Here is a 13,877-nt window from a genome sequence, read left to right as displayed (position 1 = left end):
CAGCCTGGCTCTGGACATACTTCAGGGCAGTATGTGAAAGCTCACACAACTGATGTACTGGTTCCAATTTTTGAGACTTCAGGTTTTCCATTTTTTTTTTTTAACATCCAAACAACTGGTTACATTGAGTTAAGCCTATATGAAATATACTCTTCCCATATGTTACAGTCAGAAATTCTGTGCGTGTGTAAGTCAAATAGCTTAATGAAGATATCAAACTTGGTATGGTTTTTTGGGGATTTTTTGGATTTTTTTTTTCTTAGGTTTAAGGAATAAACAAAGTTGAATCAATTTTCTTAAAATTTTAAAGATTTTAAACATTTTAAATTTGAAGACTTAATTTATTAAATTAGCTCAAGACTGGTCTAGAAGCATGAAGTTCTCATGTTCCAGGGTGCTCTAGCTTTGATTCTAACACAGGGCTCTATCAGACTATATTCCCAATGTTAACTGTCCCAAGTCTTGTCTTGGATCATAAAATCTTTTTGGTGCAAGGGCCCTGTCTAGATTTGCATGGCATTTGACAAATGAATGCTGTATAAACTAGCATAACAGAACCATCTAGTTAATTTTTTAAATGATTGCTTTGCTTTTTCAGGGTTAATAGTCTGAAGAGATCTCAGTAACCGTACCCTATTTAAACTTGTACCTAGTATGATGTATAAATATCACCAATGTATCCTGTCTTCTATGGCTTTCTTAACCAGGAAACCCCTATTTTTCCTCTAAATAATTCAAAGCCCAACTTATTGCTTAATGTGCCATCTTTATACATCAGCAGTTTCATTTATTATATTTCTATCCTCTCACCAAAAATTGTTCCATTTATTAAAGCCTTGATCTTCCACCCACTCTTGCTAAATACTAATTTCTCTGAAGTATACTAGATAACATACAATATTTTCTTCCTAGAGTAAGTAGTAACTTTAGTTAAATTAAATTATTTGTTGCCTAATCATCAGGACAGGACCTCCTGCCCCCAGTCCCCCACCATAGGTATCTAGCTGCATACAGGTAGGTTTTGTTAGAATCAAGTGGTATGTAAGAAAAGTGTGTCTTTATCAAACAAGGTTCAAGGGGTGTCTTTGTAGCAATGTATTCTAGGAAAGTGGAATGGAACAGATACAAGTGTTCACTTGCAGAGACTTGCTGGAGTGCTGTAATTACAAGAATATCCTACCCAGGGAGGCTGTTACCAAGACACTGACTAATAGGAGTGCAAGACTTACCTGGTTTCTAAATAAACATTGCTTTCTTTAAAATCTTCTTAGACTTAAAGCAGTTATTGAGGTAACTTATCAGCTGAACTTGGAAAGTAAAGGAATTAATTTTCTAAATCTTAGAGGAGGGGAGGGGTAAAGTTTATTTGGGCTAGAGCACTTGGCTATAGGCTGGGCATATGCCTGTTGCCAAAAGGTGCTGCTAGCTTGCTGAGTTGGGCAAAGCTTAGTGACTAGAAGTAGCAGGAATGGTATAGGGAATAGGGGGTGGGAGGGAAACAGGTTACAGCCTTCATCTGCCTATGACAAACTGACAATACTCTGAACAAACCTTATTAGAATTAAACTTTATTGAATTGTTAGACCTTGTTGCATGAGTTAATATCTTTGAGGTACTTGTATTAAAAATGCAATTATGTACATGTGAAAATAACATAAGAATGGCCATTTTGGGTAAGACCTATTGTTTATCTAGCTCAATATCCTGTCTTCTAATAGTGGCCTATGCCAGATACTTCCAAGAGAATGAATAGAACAGGGCAATTATCAAGTGGTCTGTTCCCTATTGTCTGGTCCCAGCATTGGGCAAAGGCTTAGGGAAACTCAGAGGATGGGGTTGCATCCCTAACCATATTGGCTAATAGCCACTAATGGACCTATTCTCCAGGAACATATCTAATTATTTTTTGAACCCTGTTATGCTTTTAGCCTTCACAACATCCCCTGGCAATGAATTCCACAGGTTGACTGTGCTTGATGTGAAGAAGTACTTCCTTTTTTGTTTTAAACTGGCTGCTTATTTATTTCATTGGATGGCCTCCTAATTTTTATGTGAAAGGGTAAATACTTTTCCTGCACATGGTTCATGAGTTTGTCAGGCTGTGAGTTTGTCACTTAAGTCATGGATTCCATGACTTGCTGTGACCTCCGTGATTTCTGCTGGGGCTGGTGCTGCCTGAGCAGCTAAGATGGCCCCAGGCTATTTGCACCGGCTGCTGCTTGGATGGGTAGCTCAGAGCTAGGGGTTGGGGCACAGGAGGGGCAGTGCTTACCTTGGGCTCCCCAGAAGCTGCAACGTGTCCCTCCCTCAGCTCCTAGCTCCACGTGCTGCCTCCACTGGCAGCGAGCAGAGCTAGGAGCTGAGGGAGGGACATGTCACCATTTCCCAGGAATCTGCTAAACTCCCAGCACCAGCTGGAGACCCAGGCTGCACTCATGGTGCTTTCCGGACTGCCCCCCAGAGCACTCACAGCACCCCCCAGACTGCCCCTCCAGGACTTGCACCCTTCCCATATGCATCTATGGAACAAGTGCCCAGGGGGTGCCAAGCAGCTGCCCCAGCATCCCCCATGCACCTGTGGCACCCCTGGGTTGCTGCCCCCCACAGCATTCACAGCACCCCATGAGCTACACCCTCCCCCCAGCACTCCTAGTATTTAGTCAGGGATATAGTACAATTTGTGGGCTATGAATTTGTTTACTAAAAATACCTGTGACTAAAATGCAGCCTATTCATGATTTTATAGCTCTCTCATTTCTTCCTTAATTGTCTCTCTTCCAAGGTGAACAGTCCTAATCTTTTAAATCTTTCCTCATATGGAAGATGTTCCATACCCTTAATCATTTTTGTTATCCTACTTTTCCAATATATCTTTTATTGAGATGAGATGACTAGAACTGCACACAATATTCAAAATGTGGGTATACTATGGATATATATAGTGGTATTATATTTACTGTTCTAGCATCTATCCCTTTCCTAATGATTCCTAACATTGTTAGCTTTTTTTTTGACTGCCATTGCACATTGAGTAGATGTTTTCTAAGAACAGTCCACAGTTACTCCTATATATCCTCCTTGAGTAGTAAGAACTTATTTAGATGCCATCATTTTCTCTGTATAGTTAGGATTGTTTTCCAGAAAGCACTTTTCATTTATCAACAATGAATTTCATCTGCCATTTTGTTGCCCAGTTCAGCCAGTTGTGTGAAATCATTTTTTAATTCTTCACAGTCTGTTTTGGACTCCACTATCTTAAGTAATTTTGTATCGTCTGCAAACTTTGCCACCTCACTGTTTACCCCTTTTTCCAGATAATTTATGAATATGTTGAAGAGCACTGGTCCCAGAACGAATCCCTGGGGGAAGACTCTTATTTACCTCTCTCCCTTCTGAAAACTGACCATTTTTTTTCCTACCCTTAGTTTCCTGTTTTTTTTTTTAACCAGTTACTGACCCATGAGAGGACATACTATCATGTCCCATGATACCTTACTTTATTTAAAAGACTTTAGGGAGGGAGCCTTGTCCAAGCCTTTCTGAAAATCCAAGTACACTATATCTTAGTGGATCACCATTGTCCACATTTGTTGATCCCCCTCAAAGAATACTAATCGATCGGTGAGGCATGATTTCCCTTTACAGAAGCCATGTTGACTCTTTCCCAACAAATCATATTGATATATGTATCTGTAATTTTCTTTACTATACAGTAGACCCTCAGAGTTATGAACATCTTGGGAATGGAAAATTGTAACTGAAATGTTTTGTAATTCAGAACAAAATGTTATGACTTCTTTCAAAAGTTTACAACTGAACATTGATGTAATACAGCTTTGCATAGTAAAGTTTCAGAAGAAAAATGCTTTTTCCTTTTTTACTTATGTTTAACACAGTACTGTACTGTATTTGCCTTTTCCCCTGTCTCTGCTGCTGCTGCCTGATTGTGTACTTCTGATTCCAAATGAGGTGTGTGGTTGACTGGTCTGTTCGTAACTCTGAGGTTCTACTGTAGTTGAAATTTGCCTGGAACTGAAGTTAGGCTTACTGGCCTGTAATTGCCAGGCTTGCCTCTGGAGCCTTTTAAAAAAAAATTGGCATCACAGTAGCTATTCTCCAGTCATCTGGTACAAAAGCTGATTTAAGTAATAGGTTACATACTGCAGTTCTGCAGTATCATATAGGAGTTCCTTCAGAACTCCTGGATGAATACGATTTGGTCCTGGTGACTTTTATTACTGTTTGTTTTATTTATTTGTTTCCAAACCTCCTCTACTGCCATTTCAATCTGGGATTATTCCTCACATGTCAACTAATATACCTAATAGGGAGAGGTGGTGCTAAGGATTTTCTTTCATTATTGGCCTCTGAAGCCACTCCCTCTCCAGAGATATGCTAGTTCAAAGTGGATTCTCCAGAGACCACCAGACGATAAAAGTCTGGGGTTTAAACTGACTCCTGCCTGATCCGTCAAATGGATAGGCCCCTTGTTCACAGAAGATCCCAATCCTTAGGGAAGGAATGGAAGGACCTGGCCTACTGAGGCCCCATAAGAGTGGTTACTCTGAGCTGAAGCTGCGATGAACTTGTTAGCACAAAACAACAACAAAAAAACCACCTCTAAGTGGGATGATGCATGCAAGTTCTTTTATTGCTTTTAATACATTTCCTCTAGGAGGCTTTTTACCTTAAGAATGAAGTAGGCATGCTTAGAAAGAATTGTGTGTCAGTAGCAATTACTGTTATTAGTCTCTGAAGAGAAAGCAAGCAGGTCACCCTCGGCAGACACAATGAAGACTGGGAACTGTGTAGCCTGGGAATATCCCAGTGAGAATTCTAACCAGAAAGGCAAAAGCTAGGGAGCTGGAAGCCTGAGCACAGGCATCCTTGCTGGAACATTGGGGAAATACAGGTGCAGTTGGCATAAAGTGGGGCACTGCCAATAACCCTGCAATCCTTGTACCTTTAACGTAACCTAAATTTCAAAGGCTTATGTTGGAATTATTATGTGTGCAGAGTATTACTATGAAGCTAAATTAATCAGAAATTCCTTTATTAAATCTAAAGGCCAACTGGTGTTTATACAATTGCTCTAAACATGCCTAAAAAGCCTAACTAATAAGAAATTTACTACATCCAAACAGTAACAAAACATTTAGAATCATTTGAGCCAAGATACTTACAAATGGGCTAAACCAGGAGTGCTTAGACCATATTGGTCAGCTCTAACTTGGTCAGGCAGGTATTAGCAATGTACCCTTTAACAAATGTGTGATGTCATTGCTAATTATTGACTTCAGCCAAAAACCAATCTAAGACAGTTCACCCTTATTTCCAGTCTTAACCCAGTTAAAATTTACAACCCCCTTTCTTCCCAAGACCTTTCTTTTCCTCCTCCTTGCTGACCAAGTTTTTCTGTTCCAGCTGGGTTCACATAGGTTTACTGTTAAGATAACACTGGTGTGCAGGGTGAGAAGGTTCATGTTGGCTCCTTTTTAATATAGATTTTTTTACTTATTTAAAACCACCTGCAGTCAACCCCTATCACTTAGAAGTCTCTTTTTTTTTTTTTTAAATAAACCTTTATTTTTTTTAATCAACCATCCTCCCATCTCTATTCCAGCTGGATTTATAATTTATTTTCAAAGCCTTTCTAATTACTAGTTGGGGTGTTTCTTTACAACATATATTCCTTAACCAACTTAAGATAACTAATTTTTTAAATTTTAATATTTATTCTACAGCTTGTATCTGTTAACAGCTAGTCTCAATTGCTCTAACATGTCAAAAATCTGAATTAACTATACAAGAAGCCCTGATACTAACACATGAAAGTATATTCAGTCTGCTCCTTGGAACAGGTGTGTGGTGAGCTGTCAGCTGAAATTGCTTCCATGTAGTAGATGCAAGCTAAAAAAAAGGCACCTATAAAAGGCATCAGTAAAGTTCAGTTCAAGCCCACCATGTTAGCAATGCAGCCTAAATCATATCCTAACCCCATCCTTTGTCCTTGAATATTTTGCTGACCATGCTCCACTCCTACTCTGACTTATGTGAAATATTAAAATATGTATTCTAGAATCTCATAGAAACTTCCCAATACAGTATCTGCATTTATAATTCCCTTCTAATTTATCATCCACATGCCTGCATTTGATTAATTACTGGGATATAAGACCTAGTTTTCATTAGCACTTTTTACTTGATAATCTTAGTGTTGTACAATGTTGATTACAACTGCATATACAAAAAATGCTTTAGTATTTGAGATTTTAAAATTCCCATAATTTGGGTGTAATTCATTTATTCATAACAAAACCCATAAGAGATATGGATTTTACTATTGTTGGCCTTCAAACTCAAAGCTTTTCCAAGCGCATCACAGATCATGCATTTTTGCAAATGGTTGTTAAGAAAGTTGTGTGAAATCTGACTGGAGGAGAAAATAAGGCTAAAAAATGGGCAGCCTTTGGACAGGAACGTTTGTCTTTCACCAAGGGAGGAGTTTCAAAAGGTCGCCTCAGGTTTTTTTACACAGTGAGTGAGTGGTGTTTAAATGGAGTTATTTTCTGCAGGAAAGGCTGTTTATTAGTGACAATCCAGGCTGAAATATAGCCAGCAGCTGACATAACTAAACATTTTTGTGGCCACAAAACGCATTTATTGTGGCTTAGGCTTATGTTTTTCATTAATGAAAAGCCTGAGATGCAAGTCAAGGTAAGAAGGAACACCCAGCTTGGGATACATGTGGCACAGGGTGGATATAGGGTTGCCAGTTCTGTTTGGCTCTATTCCGGAAGGTTCATCACATGGTGTAAGGGCAGTAATGACTGACCTTCTGTTCTCAAACTCATTCACTCCAGAGCCATCATTTTGCCTTCGGTGGAAATAAGGAGCATTGTATGAATCAATTTCACATTTTAAACATATTGCATAAAAAAAATCAGTATTAAAAAATCTACAGTTGTAATGTGAATCTTATTTTTAAATAGCAAGATTGGGTTTAGGTTACTTTGCTTGTTAATGCATGCTTAAATGTTTGTGTGTATATGTGTGTTAGTTAATTCCATTATTTAAAAATACAGAAAATAAAATACTGTACCATTAGAAAATGACAGATACAGCAAAAACATTGATTTGACTTGAAATAAAATATTATTGTATTTACATTATAGAAGCTGGGTTTCCTGTAGCAGAGTGCCTTTGCTCAGAGTTTTTCTTCTTAAATCTGTACTTTAGCTGGCTTCTTGCTGCTTTGAGCAACTCTGGGGACTTTTTGACATATTCATAAAAGTCAGTGCATGACATACTATAATTCAGTTGCACCTGTAACTCTGCTTTCACAACACTTTCACTCAATCTGTTTCTTTCTTTGCTCCAAAGCTGAGTCATTAAGCTGAAGACCCTTTCACAGTACGCATTTGAGACTGGAATTGAAAGTGTGAAAGATACAAGTTTAAACATTTGGCTGTTTCCACTTTCTGGAATTTGTTTGAAAACTTCTACCCATCTTTGATCTATTTTTTGCTCCTTTGAAATGATTTCTCTTCTTACTTGCTGTAAAACGCAGTAATCATCAAACAGCTTGTCAAAATCAATCTCAATGCGAAGAACTTCAGCCAGCTTCTCAAGATCAGACCATTTTACTTCATTGTCCAGTGAGAGGACTGACATTTGTTTGAAAACAGATGTCTTGAAATCATACCATTTCTCAAGGTATGCAATGCATCTTGAAAACGCCTTATCTGCTTCTTCCTTAAATTTCCTCTTGTTAGATGGAGAGACATTGCACAAAATAGCCTGAACTGATCTTCCATAAAAGTTATCCTCTTTCCTTCTCTTTAGTTTAGAATGAAGACTTTCCATGACACAATCCAATTCTGTACAGCTGGCATTATTGCATTCTAGCTTTTTTAGTGCTTCATAAAATACTCCCATTAGGTTATGCAGAAAGTAAACATAACAAAGAGGGAGAGACTCCTGCTCATCCTCACTGAATGCTTCCCATACAATTTTGACACATTCTTCTTCCCCCTCTGATATGAAATATGCCTTTAAAGCAGGCCAGCATTGTAGGACTTGTTCTATCGCAGGCAGAAGGGACAGCCACCTAGTTGGTACATGATGCAGAATTTCCTTATATTCAATTTCTACAAATTCAAAAAATGAACAGAGAGATTCTGACTTTTTAGCAGAGGAAGAAAACTCGCTGTATACTTTCAGGACAAGACTTTCAACGTCAAAACTCAAAGCTTTCATGCCATTTTTAATACAGTTATGAATTACATGGCATTTGCATCCAACCTCAATAATTCTGTCATTCAATTGTTTAAGCTTCTGATAAACTGACCTGTGTTTCTCAAAATTAACAGATGCATTATCAGCTACATAAGAGGATACGCAGTTTATATTAAGGCCGTTTTCTTCTATAATATTTGAAATGCGTGCAGCAATGGCCTCACTTGTCTCATCATTATCACGGTAAAAATCAAGCAAGCCATATTTAATCCCTTCTGTCTTGGAAAAATAACGAACAGTTATTGGGAAAAACTTCCTATTTCCCTTATTAGAGGCGTCTGAACCAACTGAAAAAAACCCTGCTAATTCGAGATCATTAAGCAACAGTTCTTGCGATTTTGGTGCCAAAACATTCTCAGTAATACTAGTTGCTTTTGTCCGTCCACAAGACATTTTTCTTGCAATTTCTGAATCTGGTAGAAACCTTGGAAGCATATTGTTGCCACACTGACTAGCATAACTTAAATGATGAACCACACCATGGTAAATTTCTCCAATTTCTGCTGCTGTCACTAGATTAACTTGAGGTGCGTCCTTTTTTGTAAAAAAGGGTGCAATCTGAGGTGTTCGTTTCTGATTTTTTACAGCTTCCTTGTGTTTTGTACATTCTGCATGGATATTCACAGCTCGTCTCCCTTCATATTTAATGGAAAATGTCTGACGACACAAAATGCATTCAGCTGTAAATTCATCGACTTTGCGAAGCCAGTTTTTATAGTCTGGGTCTTTACACCAGTTGTCATTGTAACAACAATAGTATTTTTTCTTTTTTACGCTACCTTCAGAGCTGTTACGTTTCGAGGAGCCCTCACCCTCATCCATTTTCGTTCTCTTTTTCTGAAAATGCGAGGCAGTGGAGCGTAGACTAAAGAGACCAGACAACGCAAAGGTGCGTGCACGGATCAGTTACGGTGCACAGACTTTACCTCGTGACAAAACCCAATCACACAAGATGAAGAAATGCACGCACAGCGCACCTGGTGGGCAGAAAAACGCACATTGCCACGGCATTTAAAACCCCGGCGGGACTACTGCAGACATCGGAGTCACCGTTCAATATTCACGTGCAGAGAGAGTGCCCTAGGGGTTCTGGCCCCGGGTTCTCCTGGAGATTTAGATTTAACTCTCAAAGGCAACGCTGGGGACTGGCAGTCCGGAGCCAGCCCGTAGCTACCAGGCATCCCACGAGCCAGCACGGCAGCTGGGGTGGGGGGTCCAGGCCGCCCCTGCTTGGGAGTGCTGCCCCCGCCCGCAAGTCCGGCCCCGCTGCCGCGGGGGCTCGCTGTTGACACCCAGGCAAGTCCCCGCCCTTGGCCCTTCCGCTCTAACCTCGTCATTGCTAATGGCCGGCTGCCTGTCCCGGTGTTAGTGACCCAGGAGGGTGCCGGCCGAGTATCGGCGGAAAGGGCGCGCCGGGTTCAGCATTTGCGCTCCCTGCGGAGGCGCGGCAAGCCCGGCGGGGCGGCTGCCGTCTCGGTGAATATTTTCCCCAGTCAGGCACTTGGCCGGGCAGCCCTGCCCGAGGGTCTGTGTCGCTCTGTGATGAGGCAGTAGGGCTGCGCCGCCAGTTGCCGGCGGAGCGGAGTGTGTTGCGTCTATGAACCGCTGTGTATGGCTGCTGGCCCGGCTGCCGGCCCGCCCGGGACCCGCGCCCCGCCATGCTGGCGCCGCCTCTGCCGTCCTCCGGAGCCTGGGGGGCCTGCGGCACCCGAGCCGGGCCGCCGCCTCCTCGTCCGAGCGGAACGGCGGCAGGGCCCCGGACACCTCCCTGTTCGTGCCCCTGCACGTGCAGCCCTTGGCGCCGGGCCCGGAGGGGGACATCGGGGCCGAGCTCACCCAGCCGCTCAACAAGAGTAAGTGGTGCCGGGCCGTCCGGGACGTGCGTCAGGTAGCAGAACAGCGTTTGGCGTAGTCCTGAATTGAAACAATACTAGGAAATAGTCAGGACAGCGTATCTGAAGGGATCAGTCTAGTTCTTGGTATTGCTACAATTCAGGCCTCTGCTAAACTCTCTTTACCTCCTACCTGACGCAGAAGTCCGTCTGTCGTGCTGTAGCAAGCAGCTGTTTGAATATTATCTATTTGTGGAGAACTGTAATGTCTTCTTTTAACAGTAGGGAAATGCAGCATTACAAGAACAGAAATGTATAAGAAATCTATTCTCCTTTACAGTGTCTTCATGATTAGTATAGAACATATCTACACGTACATTACTGAATTATTTACCAGTTTCATTTCCTTTTAACAGACCTGAGGCAACGATCTCTGAATTGTTCAGACAGAGTGATTGTTCCTTAAGCATAGTGGTGAGAAAAATGGAACCAGGAACCTACAAATCTTAATTTGTCAGGATTGGCAACATATTTTGTTAAAAGTCCACAAGGTGTGTTGTAATTGGAGGAAGAACCTGTGATTTTGTTTTCTTTGCCCCTTATTATGGAAAATGTTGTACTACCATAGAGGGCGCTTCATTGGCTAGGTTGAAATCTTGTGGGCAGTCACTTTTATATGTGGTAGCTTCATAAGTTCACTGTCACAGATCCTAACCAGTCTGCATCTGAAATATTAGTTTCCTCAAATTTCACTTTGTGATGGGCAGGTGGTAATACTGCCAGATGTCTGAATTTTCTCCAGATCAAAATCAAACATACCTGCTCATGAACATTTCTAGTAAATGCCCAGCTATGTAAGAAACTTAATACACACACCACTGTATCTTGGAGGATCGTCTTCAGACACCAGGGTGATGACTTGGGGAATCTGTCTATGTGCAACATATGAATTCTTGTTGGTGTTACAAAGCTGTTATGAATTATTGTATTATGGCAGGTGTATCCTCTGTGAATGGTGAATTCACTATTTGCTGAGAGGAACTGTAGCACATCTATCCCAGTCCAGATACAGTGATGGTTTATTAGATTGTTAATGGTTGCCTGTTCAGGTAGAACCATCTTGGGACAATGGGTATGCAAAGGAGGATGTCTATGCAAAGAAGCTGGTCTCTTCTTCTTCTCTGCAAGGGAAATGGAAAATCACCAAGGAGAGAACAAAGAGCCCAGGTGTTGGTATAGGGATAGATAAACTCAGGAGACTCTCAGATAAATAGGAAGCTTTGTCAGGAGAGAAGAAGAGATGGGTAGGATTTTGTGGCAGGTGGTCAGTTTTGGGTGAGCAGCCAAGGTCAGAGATGATCAGCCCACATAGAAAAAGGTTCCAGGAGTCTGAAGAAAAACCATGATCTGCAAGGGAAAGATCCTGGACAGCCCAGAAAACTGGGCCCAAGGCAAAGGAATTCTTCAGAGTAGGGAGGAATCTGAAGCATGCATATTGATGTATTTATTATTTTGTATAGATCTGTGTATTTCTCATTTTAAATAAGTAAAGAATAATTGTGTTTAGAATCCTGTACAGAGTCTGTTTGTTTGCTTTCACTGTCATGTACCCTTGAAGAGAGAACCTTTAAACCAGAAGGCTCACAGCTTTGGTGGGATTCTGGGGAATGTGATAGAGCTGCTGGGGAGGTGGCACTAGTTTTAGGGCCTAGACAATTGGCCTGCAGGGTCCCCTGCCAAGAGTAGTATGAGACACAGATCTGGGTCTAGGCATGCCTAGAGGGCCAAAGCCAGGATGGTGCCTAAACTCTCACCAGTCCCAGGAAGCTAGGGGCACATTTGGTTCCCCTCACAGCAGTCTGATGAGCGTCCAGCAGGGGGAACTTGACCAGATCTGTGATAACCATAACGTTCTTTAACAGCTGTTTGTAAAAGACTGAGATTATTTTTTTCTTGGTTTTGGACCATTTTTAAAGATGAGCAGAAACACTTTCTAGATGGAACAAAAGTGCAGGGTTCTGTGTGTGTTTCAGTGGTTAACATCATACATCTGAAGAAGTGAGGGTTTTTTTACCCACGATAGCTGATGCCCAAATAAATCTGTTAGTCTTTAAGGTGCCACCGGACTCCTTGTTTTTATCATTAACAACTAAACCCTTGTAGGGAACTGTGTTCACATTAATGCACTCTGTGCTACTGAAGCTGTTGAGTGTTACAGGAGCATTATGGAATATTGAACTCTGGCACTGCAGAAAAGAAAAGAATCTCTTGCGCTAGTTTATTTTAGAAGTCATATACAGTAGTTGTAATTCCTGTCAGGTAGCATGATCCTTTAATTTATGTGGAGTTTAAATTAAAACAAAATAGGAAATGCTTTGTACCCTTTCAAACATTTTGTTTCTTTTCTGTTTTTCATGTCCCCAAATATGTGATCAGTATTTCCCTAGAACTTCAAGGCTTTTTTTGAGAAGCTCGGTATATCCAGTTTTTCTTTTAAGTTTTTTTTTTTAAACCATTCACTTATTAATTCTGAATATATTTGTCCTCTTCCACGCAGGAGCAATGTTATTTTATCAACACATGCCATAAAAACCTTAGGACTTGCTAAACATAGCAATTTTGTTGAGCTCTTGGTGCTGTATAAAACTGAAGATGACACTGGTGCTCTAAAGAGTGTAGGATCTAAATGAAAACAGTTTTAGATATATAATGCATTAGATTATTAGATGCAGTCCTAATCTAATGTTAGTTTAGACAGTAAATGGTCTGTGTGAAACATGTCAGTGGGAAGTGGGAAACATCAAAATAATAAGAACAAAAGAGCAGCCATATTGAGTCAGACCAAAGGTCCATCTAGCCCAGTATCCTGTCTTCTGACAGTGACCAATGCTAGGTGCTCCAGAGGGAACAAACAGAACAAGGAATTATCAAGTGATCCACCCCGTGTCGCCCATTCTCAGCTTCTGCCCATTGTGGCTAATAGCCATTGATGGACCTGTCCTCCATGAACTTATCTGTTCTTCTTTGAACTCTGTTATAGTCTTGGTCTTCACAACATCCTCTGACAAAGAGCTCCAGACTGACTATGCGTTGTATGAAAAAATACTTTCTTGATCTTACTTTGTTTGGTATTAATTTATGGCAAGCTAAGTGGTTAGTGGAGCCTTTCCAGGAAGAGACTGCATGGGCTTGGTAAATAACAAAACAAAACAAAACATGATTATTGCCACACAGAGTGTTAGGTGGAAATCCTGAACTATTGTGCCTTCCTAACGCCTTGGCTACACTTGAGAGTTACAGTGCTGGTTGTGGCTTTACAGCACTGTAACTCACTCCCCGTCCACACTGACAAGGCACATATAGTGCTGTATCTCCCTGGCTACAGCACTGCTTATACTCCACCTCCACAAGAGGAATAAAGAGAGTAGCGCTGCTCTGCAGCGCTGGGTCGCCAGTGTAAACAGGGAATAATCTTACTATGCTGTAACTGACCTCTGGAAGCTTCCCATAATGCTTTTAAGTAAAGATAACTTTCTTTGTTTTGTTGTGATGCCTCTGTTTGTTTTGTTGTGAACTGGGGGCTTCCAGAGCTGCTTATCAAAAAAACCAAACACAGCTACTGTTTGCTGTGAATGAGCTTCCTTTGGAACGCCCACAGCTAGTATTTGCTTGAAGAGAGGGGAAGGAAGGGGCTTGAGGAGAGAAGCAGTGTGGCATGCAGGAGTGGGGTCATTTCTGGGAGGCTGC

The 13,877-nt window shown here is 41.1% G+C and overlaps 1 protein-coding gene across 2 annotated transcripts in view; it reads left to right on the top strand.

Moving 5' to 3' along the window:
* Positions 1 to 9,895: 9,895 nt before the first annotated feature.
* The window catches only part of SUPV3L1 (Suv3 like RNA helicase), a 36,017-nt gene continuing 32,035 nt past the window's right edge, over positions 9,896 to 13,877 (top strand). Inside the window, exons 1-2 of one of the 2 annotated variants that reach the window (XM_030570092.1) lie at positions 10,067 to 10,151; positions 10,547 to 10,681. Coding sequence is in view for 1 of the 2 variants with exons in the window: in XM_030570091.1 (XP_030425951.1) it covers positions 9,896 to 10,151 (256 nt within the window). In the remaining variant the exon portion in view is untranslated. Of the gene's footprint in view, positions 10,152 to 10,546; positions 10,682 to 13,877 lie in introns of both variants that reach the window. The other variant, XM_030570091.1, reaches the window with a different exon arrangement.

Source organism: Gopherus evgoodei, chromosome 7 (genome assembly GCF_007399415.2).
Source record: "Gopherus evgoodei ecotype Sinaloan lineage chromosome 7, rGopEvg1_v1.p, whole genome shotgun sequence".
Classification (NCBI taxonomy): Eukaryota; Metazoa; Chordata; order Testudines; family Testudinidae; genus Gopherus; species Gopherus evgoodei.
Note: the sequence above shows the minus strand (reverse complement) of the source record. Positions and strands in the feature narration are given on the sequence as shown.